The sequence below is a fragment of the Belonocnema kinseyi genome, chromosome 3 (genome assembly GCF_010883055.1).
Source record: "Belonocnema kinseyi isolate 2016_QV_RU_SX_M_011 chromosome 3, B_treatae_v1, whole genome shotgun sequence".
Taxonomy (NCBI): Eukaryota; Metazoa; Arthropoda; class Insecta; order Hymenoptera; family Cynipidae; genus Belonocnema; species Belonocnema kinseyi.
Window position 1 is genome coordinate 60,483,172 of NC_046659.1, and position 12,946 is coordinate 60,496,117.

Genomic DNA, 12,946 nt, shown 5'->3' on the forward strand with positions numbered 1-12,946 from the left:
AGTTGATGCATTCGTCTTTTGTTCTTATGATCAGCCGTTGGTTTTGTTTTACGGTTCGCATCGGCCAAAGCTCTCGCTGCATTATACACACAATAATTGATAACCCAGGAAACTTAAAATTATCATCTGTTCTCAAACAATAAATTAAAAAAAAGTGTTTTAAAATAACCAAAATAAATGATTTTTTCTTTCATCAAAATCGAAGTAGGTAGATTAACATTTCCATACAATTGAAAAATAATATTCCTCAACATTTTATTCTTTATTTTTTCACATTTCTTTCTACTTTAAAGTTAAAAATATAATTTTGGTTGTCAAACAATCAAATATTTAATAAATCAGATTAATCGTTGAAGCTTTTGTTATTAAATTTCTTACGCTGATCCTATAAAATGTCTTTATTTTATGTTCTGAAAAAATTCATAAATGAAAAAGAATAAATTAATATAGTAATATTTGATAAGGGATTGTCCATATATTACGTAAGACGTTTTTCTGTTGTTTGAATAAAGACGAAAATAATATTTTTATCAAGTTGAAAAGGACACAGCGATATAAACAAAAGAAAAATGTCATACGTAATATATGGACGATCCCTAAAGAGAGATTTGTCTCCATTATCGAAAATGTAAATAAAAAATATTTATAATTCAAACAAAAATATTAAGTATAGAATTATACTAAATTATTTTTTTTCTAATTGTAGGATTTCTAATAGACTTTATATCTGGTCCAGTTTCGGTCGGTTTTACGTCCGCTGCTGCAATTATTATCGCCACAAGTCAAGTTAAAGACATTCTCGGTCTCAGTATTGGAGGCGGGAAATTTGTTTTCGTTTGGCAGACAATTTTCGAGCACATTGGCGAAACAAGGTTGTGGGATGCAGTACTTGGTGTACTTTGTATGGTCATTCTCCTCCTCTTAAGGGTAAGAATTTTAATTAATAATTTTCTTAACATTCTTCCGAATTAAAACTATCTTTTAATAATTTCAAATAATCAGACTTTCAACTGAATTGCATGTTGATTTTAAATAAAACAATAAAGAAGACTCAAAAAGTGCTTTCCCTTTGCCTTCAACAAATGTTATGGAAAATATTAAGAATCCAGATCAAGGATCTTGGAATTCCAAATCGGAAATACAATAGTCAATGCTATTTCTTTAAATTCTTTCGACCTCGATTCAGAGTTTCGAAACCACAAACTCTTCTTTCTCTTATTTTTATTGCATTTTTTATTTACTTTTATACTTTTACCCTTCATTTTTATTAATTTTGATAAAATGCATAATTGAGCTGATATCACTTGAGAAAAATCAAGGACCATATGAAAAAATATAATGTAGAGGAAGCAAGAAGTTGGAAGAAAAAAAATCTTGATTTGATGAACAGCAGCTTCTAAGAGAATTGTGTTTTTGCACTTCTTTATTTCAGGATCAGTCACTTTCGACAATATACAGATGATTAATGGTCAAGGTATTATTTTACTTCTGTTTTGCATATTTAAATTAAATCTTTCGTCAAAAAACAATCATGTAGAGTACCAGAGAATCCCAGTGGGCACAAAGTTTGGCGACGTCTTTACGACATCGTTACGACAACTTTACGACATCTTATGTCCATGCCATTAAGGTTTTTTTGCATCGTAAATAAGTCGTATGATCTGACGATGTCTTTACGATATCGCAGACACTGAAACGACATGGACATAGGAACTCGTAAAGATATCGTAATGATGTCGTAAAGACGTCGCCAAATATTGTGCCCACTGGGATACTAAGGTTCCTAGAATCTTATCTATTGAAATTTGTAAATAAAATTCTAAATGATCTTCAGGAACATTACAAAGCTCTTTTTAAACTACATATTTTGTTAACTAATATTCAAATTATATTGTTGTCATAAATTAAGTCCCGTATTTACACCGAGGTCAACAAGACACGGCGGTTTTGTCTGTTTTTCTTCTATTGTCTCTTTTTACGCTTATAATCTCTGCAATTGAAACAAATTAGTAATAAAAATTGAAATAGTGTGGAAAATTTTTAGGAGCGGCGAGGCGATTTAGATTTTTTTATTATTACAAGACACATCTGTCTTCCCTTGTATTGTCTCTTTTTTTGCTTTTTAACTCTGCAAACAAAAATAAAAATAATAACAAAAATTTAAAAGGGGTGAAATTATATTATGAACGGCACGGCGGCTTTTTTATTATTATAGAACATGTCTATTTTCACTTTTATTGTCTTTTTTTTTGCCTATTAGCTCATAAATCGAAAAAAGCAATAAAAGTTAAAAAAGGGTGGCAATTTTTTAGAGTCGGCTCGGCGGTTTACAATTTTTTATTATTATAGAGCACATCTATTTTCTATTGTATTTTATCTTTTTGCTTTTCGACTCTGCAAAAGAAAACAAATCTAATAACAAAAATTAAAAGAGCTGAAATAGTATTAGGAGTGGCACAGCGGCTTAAAATTTTGGTATTGTTACAGAACATGTCTGTTTTCTCTTGTATGGTTTTTTTTTGCTTTTTGACTCTGCAAAAGAAAATAAAACTAATGAAAAATTAAAAGGGCTGGAATATTATAGGAGTCGCACGGCGGCTTATTATTTTTTTTATTATTACAGAACCCGTCTGTTTTTCTTCTATTGTCTCTTTTTCGCTTATAAGCTCTGCAATTAAAAAAGAATTAGTAATAAAAATTGAAATTGCGTGGAAAGTTTTTAGAAGCGGCGAGGCGATTTCGTTCTTTTTATTATTACAGACAACATTTGTTTTCTCTTGTATTGTCTCTTTTTTTTGCTTTTTAATTCTGCAAACAAAAACAAAACTAACGACAAAAATTGAAAATGGGTGAAATTATATTAGGGACGGCACGGCGGCTTTTTTATTATTATAGAACACGTCTGTTTTTTCTCGTATTTCCCTTTCTTTGTTTGTCAACTCTGTAAACAAACAAAAAATTGGTAACACAAATTGGAAAGGGGCGGAATGCTATTACAGGCGGCACGGTGGCTTATAATTGTTGTATTATTACATAACATGTCGGTTTTCTCCTGTATTGTCTCTTTTTTGCTTGTCAATCGAAAAAGCCAGTAATAAACATTGAAAAGGGGCGGAGAAATTTGATGAAATTGCTCATTAGTTCTGGAATAATGTTACATCTATATTTTTAGAAAGCGCAGGATCTTCCGCTCGTACCAAAGGATGTGAAGGTGCCAACGACATTCCAAAAGATCCTCCTCAAAATTCTTTGGTTATTTGCAACTGCAAGAAATATTTTGGTAGTTGTAGTATGTGCTGTGATTTGTTGGCTATTGGAGGCTCATTTGGGTTCATCACCAGTAGTCCTGACTGGTCACGTGAAACAAGGACTTCCGGATATATTACTTCCTCCAATGCAAACTCAAGTTGGAAACGAAACTTATGGATTTGCTTCCATGGTTGCTGCCATGGGGTCTGGATGTTTCGTCATTCCTCTTCTCAGCCTTCTGGAGACCATCGCTCTTGCAAAAGTTTTCTGTAAGAAACATAAAATAATATATTTATGAAAATAATTTACTTGTTACTATAAAAATAATGATTAATGCAACTAATAATTCTAAAACGAAAAAATCAATCTGATCTGAATCTTTTCTATTTTATCGCACGTTATTCATGTGATCAAGGGTGAGTTTCGTATGAACAAGATTCGGTGGTATTTCCCAAATTAATATCAAATAAAAATCTTCAAGATCCGTGTTACGATTTTTAGCCGATGGAACGCCAATAGACGCCACTCAGGAGATGTTGGCTCTAGGTGTCTGCAATGTGCTATCATCCTTTGTGTCCTCAATGCCAGTTAGTGGAGGTCTCAGTCGTGGAGCAGTGAACCATTCTTCTGGAGTTAAAACGACTCTTGGAGGAGTCTATACTGGAATTCTGGTGCTGATATCTCTTCAGTTTCTGACACCATATCTGTATTTCATTCCAAAAGCCTCCCTTGCTGCTGTTATCATCGCAGCTGTCGTTTTTATGGTGGAATTCCATGTGGTCAAACCCATGTGGCGCACCAAGAGTAAGTTTCAGAATGATCTGAATATTCTTTTAAATTATTAAAATTTACTTACTTTGTTTGTACAAAGAAATGACTTACTTTTTCGGAAGCTGATAAAACTTTTGGTATTGAGAACAAAAGAATTATATCTGTAACGTAACTTAAGTCATTAAATTTCTAATTTGTTCAGAGAAAGTTCTAATATTTCTATGTTGTAGTTTTTCTGTATAACAGGGTGTTTAACAATTCCGGAAAATGCCGGGAATTCGCGAGAAAATCCGGAAAATCTCTATGAAATTACTAATTCCAGCATAAAAGTTAAACTGAGAAAAAAATCATGTGCTTTTTTTTTGCTTTATTTCCGATTATATTGTGGTTCTAATTGTTTAATTGTCCGATGCAGTGGAAGAAAAAATTCCCGGATCAGAACACAAATTGTTACAGTCATTGAAATTAAAAAATTAAAACTCATAAGGCTGAACATTTTTTCATTTAAAGATTCAAAAGTAATCAACACTGATCTGCAAATTAAAGCACTCACAGTGGAACTCTTTTGAATTTTAAACTTTTAAAATTTGGTTTATTCAAACGCCTAATAATTTACACGTATAAAATCAAAACTCTTAACATTATGCACAATTTTGAAATTAAATGTCGTTAAAATACAAAATTTGAAACTTTAAACTTGTATAAATTGAAGAGTTAAATTAACAGAAGAACAAATTGAACGATTTTAAATGTCGTTTAAAATAAAACATTTAAGGCTTTCTGTTTGAAACAATTCAGTTTCAAATTGCTTAGTTTGACATATTTTCTTTTGATAAAAACGTTGAATTATGAATCTATTTATTGAATATTATATACAAATTGAAAATAATTTACAAACTTTCAATTTGAATTTAACATTTGTATAATTACTAAGGCTTTCGAATTAAAAATTCTCAATTTTTAGCGTTCAAATTTGTAAATTGTTTAGTTTTGAACAGATTCCAAGTTGTTTTATAAAATTAACTTCCCTAATTTTGCCGGTTGCCATCATTTCTGGTCCAGTGAAATGCTGTTTTAAAATTATTAGTTTCAGGGTAACAAATTCAAGGTTCAAAAAGATATTTAGTTTAAATATATGTTTCTTTAATTTTACAGCTTTCAAGACTTCAAAGCTAAAAAAATACTAATTTCAAAACGTTTAAATTTAAAAATTTGTCATCCATTTAAATTTTAATATAATTGAAAACGCTTTCAAATTTAGACGCTATTAAACTAAAATGAAAATATTTATCGATACCATTCAATCATAATTTAAAGTTCTTTGAATTCTAAATCGTAAGTTTGAACATTTTTAGATTTATAGATTAACCGTTTAGTGCAAAACTTTTTCAATGGACACTTCCGTATTGAGAAAAATTTTTGTATTGAAAATATTTTTTTTTTTTTTAATTTCACAGTATGGAATTTAACTTTTCATATATAAAAAATCACATGAAATACATTCTAGATTTGAGGAAATTATAACAACTCAAATGTTCACAAAGCTCCAAACTATTTTTAAATATATTTGTCGAGTTGGTTTTTCCACAATTTTGAAAACAAAAATTAATTATAGAAGCATTATTGATTTCTCACCATTGAAAATAGTATTCGCTGCATATTGTTCATAAATTGAATGGAATTAAATTTCAGATTGCAAGAAATCTGAAAGTAAATTTGTTTTAATTCTAAACTAATGTATTTTCTCAAATAAATTTTTTAATTGAGCCAAATTACCTTTTGTCTCTAGAAATCGATTTAATTCCGGCGATCGCGACATTTTTATGTTGTCTCTTCGTGAGATTGGAGATTGGCATTGTGATTGGCATTGGCATAAATCTTCTATTCCTACTTTACGCTTCGGCCAGACCTTCTCTCCGAGTTAGCAAGGCTACAGTAAGTCAATTTTCACGTCCTGTTTCTAAATAATATAAAAGTAAAAAGGCAAAAACAATAATTAATCAATTTTTAATAGAGTAACAGCGGATGTGTGTATCTCGTCGTTACTCCAGATAGAAGTCTCGCATTTCCGAGTGTGGAGTACGTCCGGGCTGTCATCAGCAAACAAGGAACTAAACAGGGAATATCTGTTCCAGTTGTCGTCGATTCCACCCACATTCAGGCTGCCGATTTTACCGCAGCGAAGGTAATAAGATGAAAGAAATCATTTATAAAATATAATTTTGTGAAAGAAAATATTCAGTATTTAAAATTTAACTTGCAACAATCTCTCTCTCTCTCTCTCTCTCTCTCTTCAATAGGGAATCAAGAGTCTGATCGAAGATTTTGCCAGGAGGGGCCAGCCCCTTATCTTCTATAATTTGAAACCAAGTGTTTTTGAGATTTTCAGAGGTGTGAATCCCTTAGAACTTAGGTGCTGCTACAGTGAAGTCGAACTAAATGATTATCTTAAAAGTAAGTCTTTTAAATTTTTCAGCAATTGCTAAAATAATTCATTAATTGTTAATGAATATTATTTTTTATTGATATAACATTTGTTATGTACAGAATATTTTAAAGCCATCTTTTATAATTTCAATTCGCAAATCGTTTTCATTCTTAAAGATCCAGTGATTTAATATTTCGATATCTCATCCAAAATTAAAAATTAAAGTCCTTCCCAAAAATCAAAATATAACAATCGAAACTATAAAAAAAATCATTTAAATTTCAGCGTTTTCGAATCACTCAAATAATGTAACGAGGCATTGAAAGGAAGTAGCTGGGCAGAAGAAACATTGAAAACATCAGTATTACATCAGCAAAGTTGTGATTTAAAACGTACACGCTGATTTATAACATCTAGTTTTAATTATAACAGAAGTAAAGATATCAAATTAGGAATCATCATAATGTAATAATTTAAGTGACATATGTAAATATTCTACGCAAATTATGTAAAATATAGAAAGTATTTTAGCTGCAAGAAATATAATTCATCACATGGAAAATGCAAGCATAATTGTCGTATCACCATGTATTGGTGTTCATTCTTAAAAACTAAAGTTTTTTTTTCGACTAAGGAAGACTTATTTTATTTCCAGTTGTCTGGCACCATTGGTTGGCTTCGCTATGTAGAAAGTAGCATTTCCTTTGTACCTAAAAGAATTATCTTGTAAATAAAAATTTCTTTCAGTAAAGATTCCATTTCATTTAATTGAATAATTAGATAAGATATAGAGATTTGAAATTAACAATTATTGCACATTTATAGAATCATTTTTAATCTGAGACTATTACAGAATAATTAAAAATTGACGAAATTCGCATAATTTTAATTTGAAACCCATCTTTCAGCGTGCTACGCAAGTAAAAAAATGAACATTTTAAAAGCTTAGTTTTGCACTTTACAATAAAAAAAATTAACATTGCATTATTTAAAAATAAATTGAATTATTTATTTATTTTTTAATGCCACCTAAGTTCTTCAATCAGGCTCAAATTTCGGCAAAGTGTAGTCTTCTTGGATGGTAGTTTATAGATAAACAATTTTGGTATCAAGAAAAATATTTACCGAGGAGGAAGGGGTGAAATTGTCAAAATTAAAAATTTCAAACATAAAATGATGCACCTTTTGTATGGGACTTAATTGCTCCTGTTCATTTGTAAGAATAAGTCGTAACATTTTATAATTCTAATATTTTTAAACTCTCCAATTTCTAATGATTCGAAATCATTAAAAAATTGTAATTTGAAGATATTGAATTAAAAATCGTACAATAATGTAATAAAGCACCCTTGGGTATTATTGTAATGAATATTTAACCACTATTTATTAGATTAGATTTGTTTGAAAAAACTTACGTTTTTTTAATGTGCTTGATCGCTGTTTCAACGGCATCTTTTCTCAAAAGAGTCACAGTACAACCACCAAATCCGGCACCTGTTAAACGACTTCCAACGACGCCATCGACTTCTCTCGCTGCAGAAACAAGAGTATCAAGTTCCTGAGAAGAAACTTCATAATCTTCTCTTAAGGAATCGTGACTCTCATTCATTAGCGTTCCAAATTTGAGCAAATTTCCACTTTCGAGAGCAGCTGTAGCTTCCAAAGTTCTCTGGATCTCTGTGATCACATGGCGTGCTCTTTTTATTGTAATTTGAGGACAATGTCGAGTCTTGAGGACTGCAAAATTTTGTTAAACTTACTAATGATGCGGAATAAATATATATATTTTTGTTAATAGAGAAGAGGCAAACCTTCCAGGTCTTCCAAAGTCGCATCTCTAAGACTCTTCTTATTTAACAACTTGGCAGCCTCAAAACAGCTGTCTCTGCGTTCACAATAAGCACTGGAACTTAATTTATGAGGAGCATTTGAATTAATTATCAGGAAAAGATTGTCATCGAGATGTTCCATCGGAATTTGTTTTGTGGCAAGATCTCTACAGTCTAATAAAAGGGCATGACCTTCTTTCCCCATGACGGAAATAAACTGGTCCATGATTCCACAAGGCACCCCGGCGAATTGGTGTTCTACACTTTGGCAGACGAGAGCCTGAAAAATTAAAAATTCAATTAGAAGCAGTGCCAAATTTAGATCTCAGATTAACTGAGACGAAATTTTCCGTCCCCTTTGAATTTTTATTTCCATTTTTTTCGATTTCATAGTTATTAAACTAATAAAAAATTCAATACAATTAAGAAAAACTTGTTCTGCAATGATAAAAAAATTATAAACAACCATGCCACCCCTAAAAGTATGCCACCTCGGCCATTACCTTTTTGGTCTCTATTTGAATGTTTTACAAAAAGACGTGTTATAACATTGAAACTTACAATAGTTTTTCTACTTTTTGACATCAATAAGAAAAAGTAAAGTATTCAAAAATAATAGGAATTTTTAATCACCTTATCTTCCAATCTCTCTGATACAAAACCAGTCATGGCTTCTAAAAATGTATAAGTCGCAACTTCTAGAGCTGCTGAACTACTCAATCCAGCACCGACTGGCACGGTTGAAAGAATAACGGCATTAAAACCGGGTACCAGTCCATCATCTGAAAATATTATCGATAGAACAAGTATTAATTAAATACAAATATTTAAAAACGAATATAATTCTAACATAAATAACACTTTTGAAAAAAAAACTTCCTCGAGAAATTATAGCATTTTAAGAAAAATTGTACATATTTTGTTTAAATATGTTGTTACTTGTAAAAAGTGCTAAATTTTACAAAAAAAAGTCTAAACACATACGAATATAAAATTCTTATTTTGTTACCGAAAAGGTAAGAAATTAAAAAATTCTATAATCATGGGTGCTTATATTTTTTGTAGTATGCTGAAAAGAATAATTAATAACATTAATATCAATATTTTGACTCGCTTGCAAAAATTGAGCAATCAAAAAAAGACATGGAAAATAGAAGAATGATATTTTTACACAAAACACTTGGATAATTTGAGTTTATGTTTTGAAAATTATCCGTTTGTAAACGTATACGCATTTTTCATCCTAATCCAAAGAATAATACTTTTTGCATTACAAAAATGGTAACTTTTTATTATTTTGTAATTCTAATTGTCTTATTATTTGTTGTTTCTTAACATTGCAGAATTATAACTACAATAAAGAGTACAGTAATTTGAAAAAATAAATAAATAAAGACAAAAATTAGTTTCATTCATTCTATATGGATTCTACAAATAATTGATTCAAAAATATTATCTCCTTAATAAAATAAAATTGAAAATAGTCTCAGCAGTCCCAATATAGTCCATATAAAAATAAATTAAAAACTAAAATCAATTCTTTATAAATTTACAAATCAGATATAAAATAAATAGTTTCAATTAGCCTCAAGGCATTTGATGAAATTAAAAATCCTTAATTTTTTTATTATTACAATTAAATCAATATTATTAAGTAAAATCAGGAGACATACAAGAAAATTTTGCAACGCAGCCTTTGACATAATTTGCCCATTTGGGTTCTCCAGGTTTTAAGGCACGTCTGTTGCTGATGTCGAATTCTACTAAATTTCTAGTGCCAACTGCATCGCTCAATGAAACAATTTTGCATATACTGCTCTGATTTGCTTTTCCAGCAATTACAGTCACCATAGGTAATGCCTGAAAAAATTAGACTTATGGTTTAGTTTAGTTTACTGATGGTTTAAAAAAAATTAGTTTACTAATGTTATGGGCAATTAATTAATCAGTAGCATGTTTGTTTGATTACAATTTACATTTCAAATTCACAATTCAAGATTGTGACTGAAAAAATGTTATAATTTACTCAAGAATATTAACATTTAAATCAATATATGTTATTTTATTTAAAGTACTCGCTCATAAACTAAAGGACTTCCATAAAGAAGAAATAAAGTTTATAATAAGAATATTACGATTATTAAAAAAAATTTCAATTAAACGTGGTTTGATAAAATTTAAATTTGTTTGTGATACAAATCTAAAACCTAAAAACAATACATTTTAATCAGAATAATTGTACAGAGTTGAGATATGGTCATTTTTTAAATGAATTATACATTGCTCTAAGCATAAAAGTCGTTTTCAAAATAATAAATATAAGTATAGACTGATTATGCAAACATTACGAAAAATTGTAAGTACTTCTCTTCACATAAAGCTTACCAATCACATCATTTGAAAGTGATATCGAAACAGTACGTGGAATGATGATTTTTTTTTGCTTGTAGCTAAAACACTTTTCCCTAGATTTCATGATAATATTTATCTAACTCATATTACTCATTAGAACAAATGGTACTGATAAGAAATGCGAATTTATATAACATTAATTATTAAATTATGTTATATATAGCTCTGAAAAATCATAATTTTACATTCAAAAATTAAATTTTACAATGAAAATATAGTCATAAATAAATAATTAACTTTGTTTGGTAAATTTGGAACGTTCTGTACATATTTATCAAAACTATTCTAATTATATTAATACTTGTTAATCTTTTGGTACCTGACTTAAATACAATAGATTAAACAGAAAATATTCAAATGAAAAATAGAATTATTTGTTAAAGAAAAAATTTTAAAAATAAAATATTCACCATCGGCAAAACAAATCCATCATTATAATCCGTATGTTCGCCTATTAAATTAACGCGTCCAGGAGCGCAGACGCAAATATTGGCATTCTCTCCAAACTCCTCCGTGAAATTTTGCAAAGCCTCCACACGCACATCGTTCACACTGGGCAAAATAGTAGCCATTGTTGTTTTTATTCTCCTTTTTTGTCTTACAAATATCAAATATAATCAATAATTATATTATGTGACGCTGAGATTTTTAATCGGCCTCGCAGAACATCGAATTAGGAACTGATGCTTCGAAGGGTAAATTTATTATTTTAAAGTGCAGACCGGCATTGCAACTCGCACAAAACACTAGAGATACTGGATACTTTTATCAATGAAGATAGGCGCGCAGAAAGTGAAGGCTCCTTCTGGAGAGACTTAGCTTTCCTCAATCTGATAAAAAATCTGAAACTGATAGATTTATTGAAATATTATTAGGATCATAATTAATTAAACTTGAATAATTAGAACTTTTTTTACGTTTCAAAATTAAAATTTTGTAGAATTAAATCTATTTATTTTTAAGCAAAGACCAAACCGAAACTTAGGTTCTATTTCGTTACTAACAGTTAGAGCAAATAATTTTTATCCAATCATTAATGTTATTATAAAATAAATTTTTGGATCTTGAACGGTATAAAATTTGAAATTGTTGCATTTTGTACTTCTGATTAAAAATGAAAAATTAAAATTTACAATACTTGCAAAGACTTTCATTTGATTTATTCTTTAAACAAGCTATTTAAAACTGTTCAATTTTAAATGCCTCATGTTTTAAACGCTTAGTATTTTTTAAATTATTTATTTGTAAAGGCACAAAATAGTTTGATAGAAAATAGCTAAATGTTGTAAGAGTGAAAAATTTGGAACTGTAATTTATGGAATTCTTTACACTGGAAATAAAAAAAATGGTTTCAGCACACACAATTTCAAATTCTTTTATTTTAATTGTTAAAAAAATCAGAATGAAATAGTTACAAATACTATAAATTTTTTATTCGAATTCCACAATTAAATAATATTCTTAATTTGATACAAAAAAAAGTATATTAAAAAAGTAGTATAGAAATAAACAATTATTTAAATTATAAGACACTTTATGAACTTAAAAACAAATAAAAAGGATTAGAATTTATAAACTATAAATTAAAATTCTTTTCAATATATTCATACACAACGATTGATATCGTTGATAAAAATAAGAAATTCTCTGATTCTGCTTCAAAGATTAAATATAAATTTAATGTTTGTATATTTTATTTAAGAAAAAATCATTTACCTTCTGCTTTTCCTTGTAAATATATACATGTATCTAAACTTAGCTCAGGTTAATCTGTGTCGACCATAGTGTCGACTGAAAACCTGCCGTACCGTCTTGCGATTAGATAATTTTGACAACCAGTTCAACGATTCAAAAGTTGATGAAAACATGATTGTGGTCGCGTATCTCACAAAACTAGCTTTGTTCAGTTGATCAAGAACTGCTAAAAGTGTTAAAATACACAGAAATGTATAATGTCGGTCACGGATCCGATTATAAAGGAATTAAAAGGTATTTTCCTTCAAATCTTTAAAAAAAGAAAAACCACCATGACTCTAAAGGTTACATAGTCTATAAAATTCACTTACAACCTACTTTTTAACATTTTGTAATTTAAGAATTTTTACTCATTCACTTTTTAAATTTTACCATTTCATTGTAAAAATACAGTAAAATATTTACCTAAAAGCAGAAAGTAAATCATCAGGAAAATGCCCTCTCCTTTTTTGTGCTTTTAGTTTATTGATTTTACAGAGCACCGGTTAGTAGACGAGTTTAT

General features: G+C 29.2%; 3 protein-coding genes across 7 annotated transcripts in view; 2 read left to right on the forward strand and 1 right to left on the reverse strand.

The window, feature by feature from the left end:
• LOC117169633 (sodium-independent sulfate anion transporter-like) overlaps nucleotides 1–7,199 on the forward strand; it is a 41,357-nt gene extending 34,158 nt beyond the window's left edge. Inside the window, exons 5-11 of the mRNA XM_033356104.1 lie at nucleotides 707–927; nucleotides 3,173–3,518; nucleotides 3,751–4,053; nucleotides 5,810–5,955; nucleotides 6,035–6,205; nucleotides 6,321–6,474; nucleotides 6,734–7,199. Of these exons, the coding sequence (XP_033211995.1) occupies nucleotides 707–927; nucleotides 3,173–3,518; nucleotides 3,751–4,053; nucleotides 5,810–5,955; nucleotides 6,035–6,205; nucleotides 6,321–6,474; nucleotides 6,734–6,771 (1,379 nt within the window). The 3' untranslated portion in view covers nucleotides 6,772–7,199. The remainder of the gene's footprint in view (nucleotides 1–706; nucleotides 928–3,172; nucleotides 3,519–3,750; nucleotides 4,054–5,809; nucleotides 5,956–6,034; nucleotides 6,206–6,320; nucleotides 6,475–6,733) is intronic.
• The window catches only part of LOC117169636 (galactokinase-like), an 11,666-nt gene continuing 5,760 nt past the window's right edge, over nucleotides 7,041–12,946 (reverse strand). For 3 of the 5 annotated variants that reach the window (XM_033356111.1, XM_033356110.1, XM_033356112.1), the window contains 6 exons: nucleotides 11,100–11,537; nucleotides 9,951–10,137; nucleotides 8,911–9,059; nucleotides 8,260–8,557; nucleotides 7,864–8,185; nucleotides 7,041–7,158 (listed from right to left, as the gene is read on the reverse strand). In XM_033356111.1, the coding sequence (XP_033212002.1) occupies nucleotides 7,089–7,158; nucleotides 7,864–8,185; nucleotides 8,260–8,557; nucleotides 8,911–9,059; nucleotides 9,951–10,137; nucleotides 11,100–11,261 (1,188 nt within the window). In that variant the 5' untranslated portion in view covers nucleotides 11,262–11,537 and the 3' untranslated portion in view covers nucleotides 7,041–7,088. Of the gene's footprint in view, nucleotides 7,159–7,863; nucleotides 8,186–8,259; nucleotides 8,558–8,910; nucleotides 9,060–9,950; nucleotides 10,138–11,099; nucleotides 11,538–12,405; nucleotides 12,611–12,849; nucleotides 12,911–12,946 lie in introns of those variants that run through there. The other 2 variants (XM_033356113.1, XM_033356114.1) reach the window with 2 other exon arrangements.
• The window catches only part of LOC117169634, a 4,564-nt gene continuing 4,116 nt past the window's right edge, over nucleotides 12,499–12,946 (forward strand). The window contains exon 1 of the mRNA XM_033356105.1: nucleotides 12,499–12,678. Coding sequence (XP_033211996.1) covers nucleotides 12,642–12,678 — 37 coding nt within the window. The 5' untranslated portion in view covers nucleotides 12,499–12,641. The remainder of the gene's footprint in view (nucleotides 12,679–12,946) is intronic.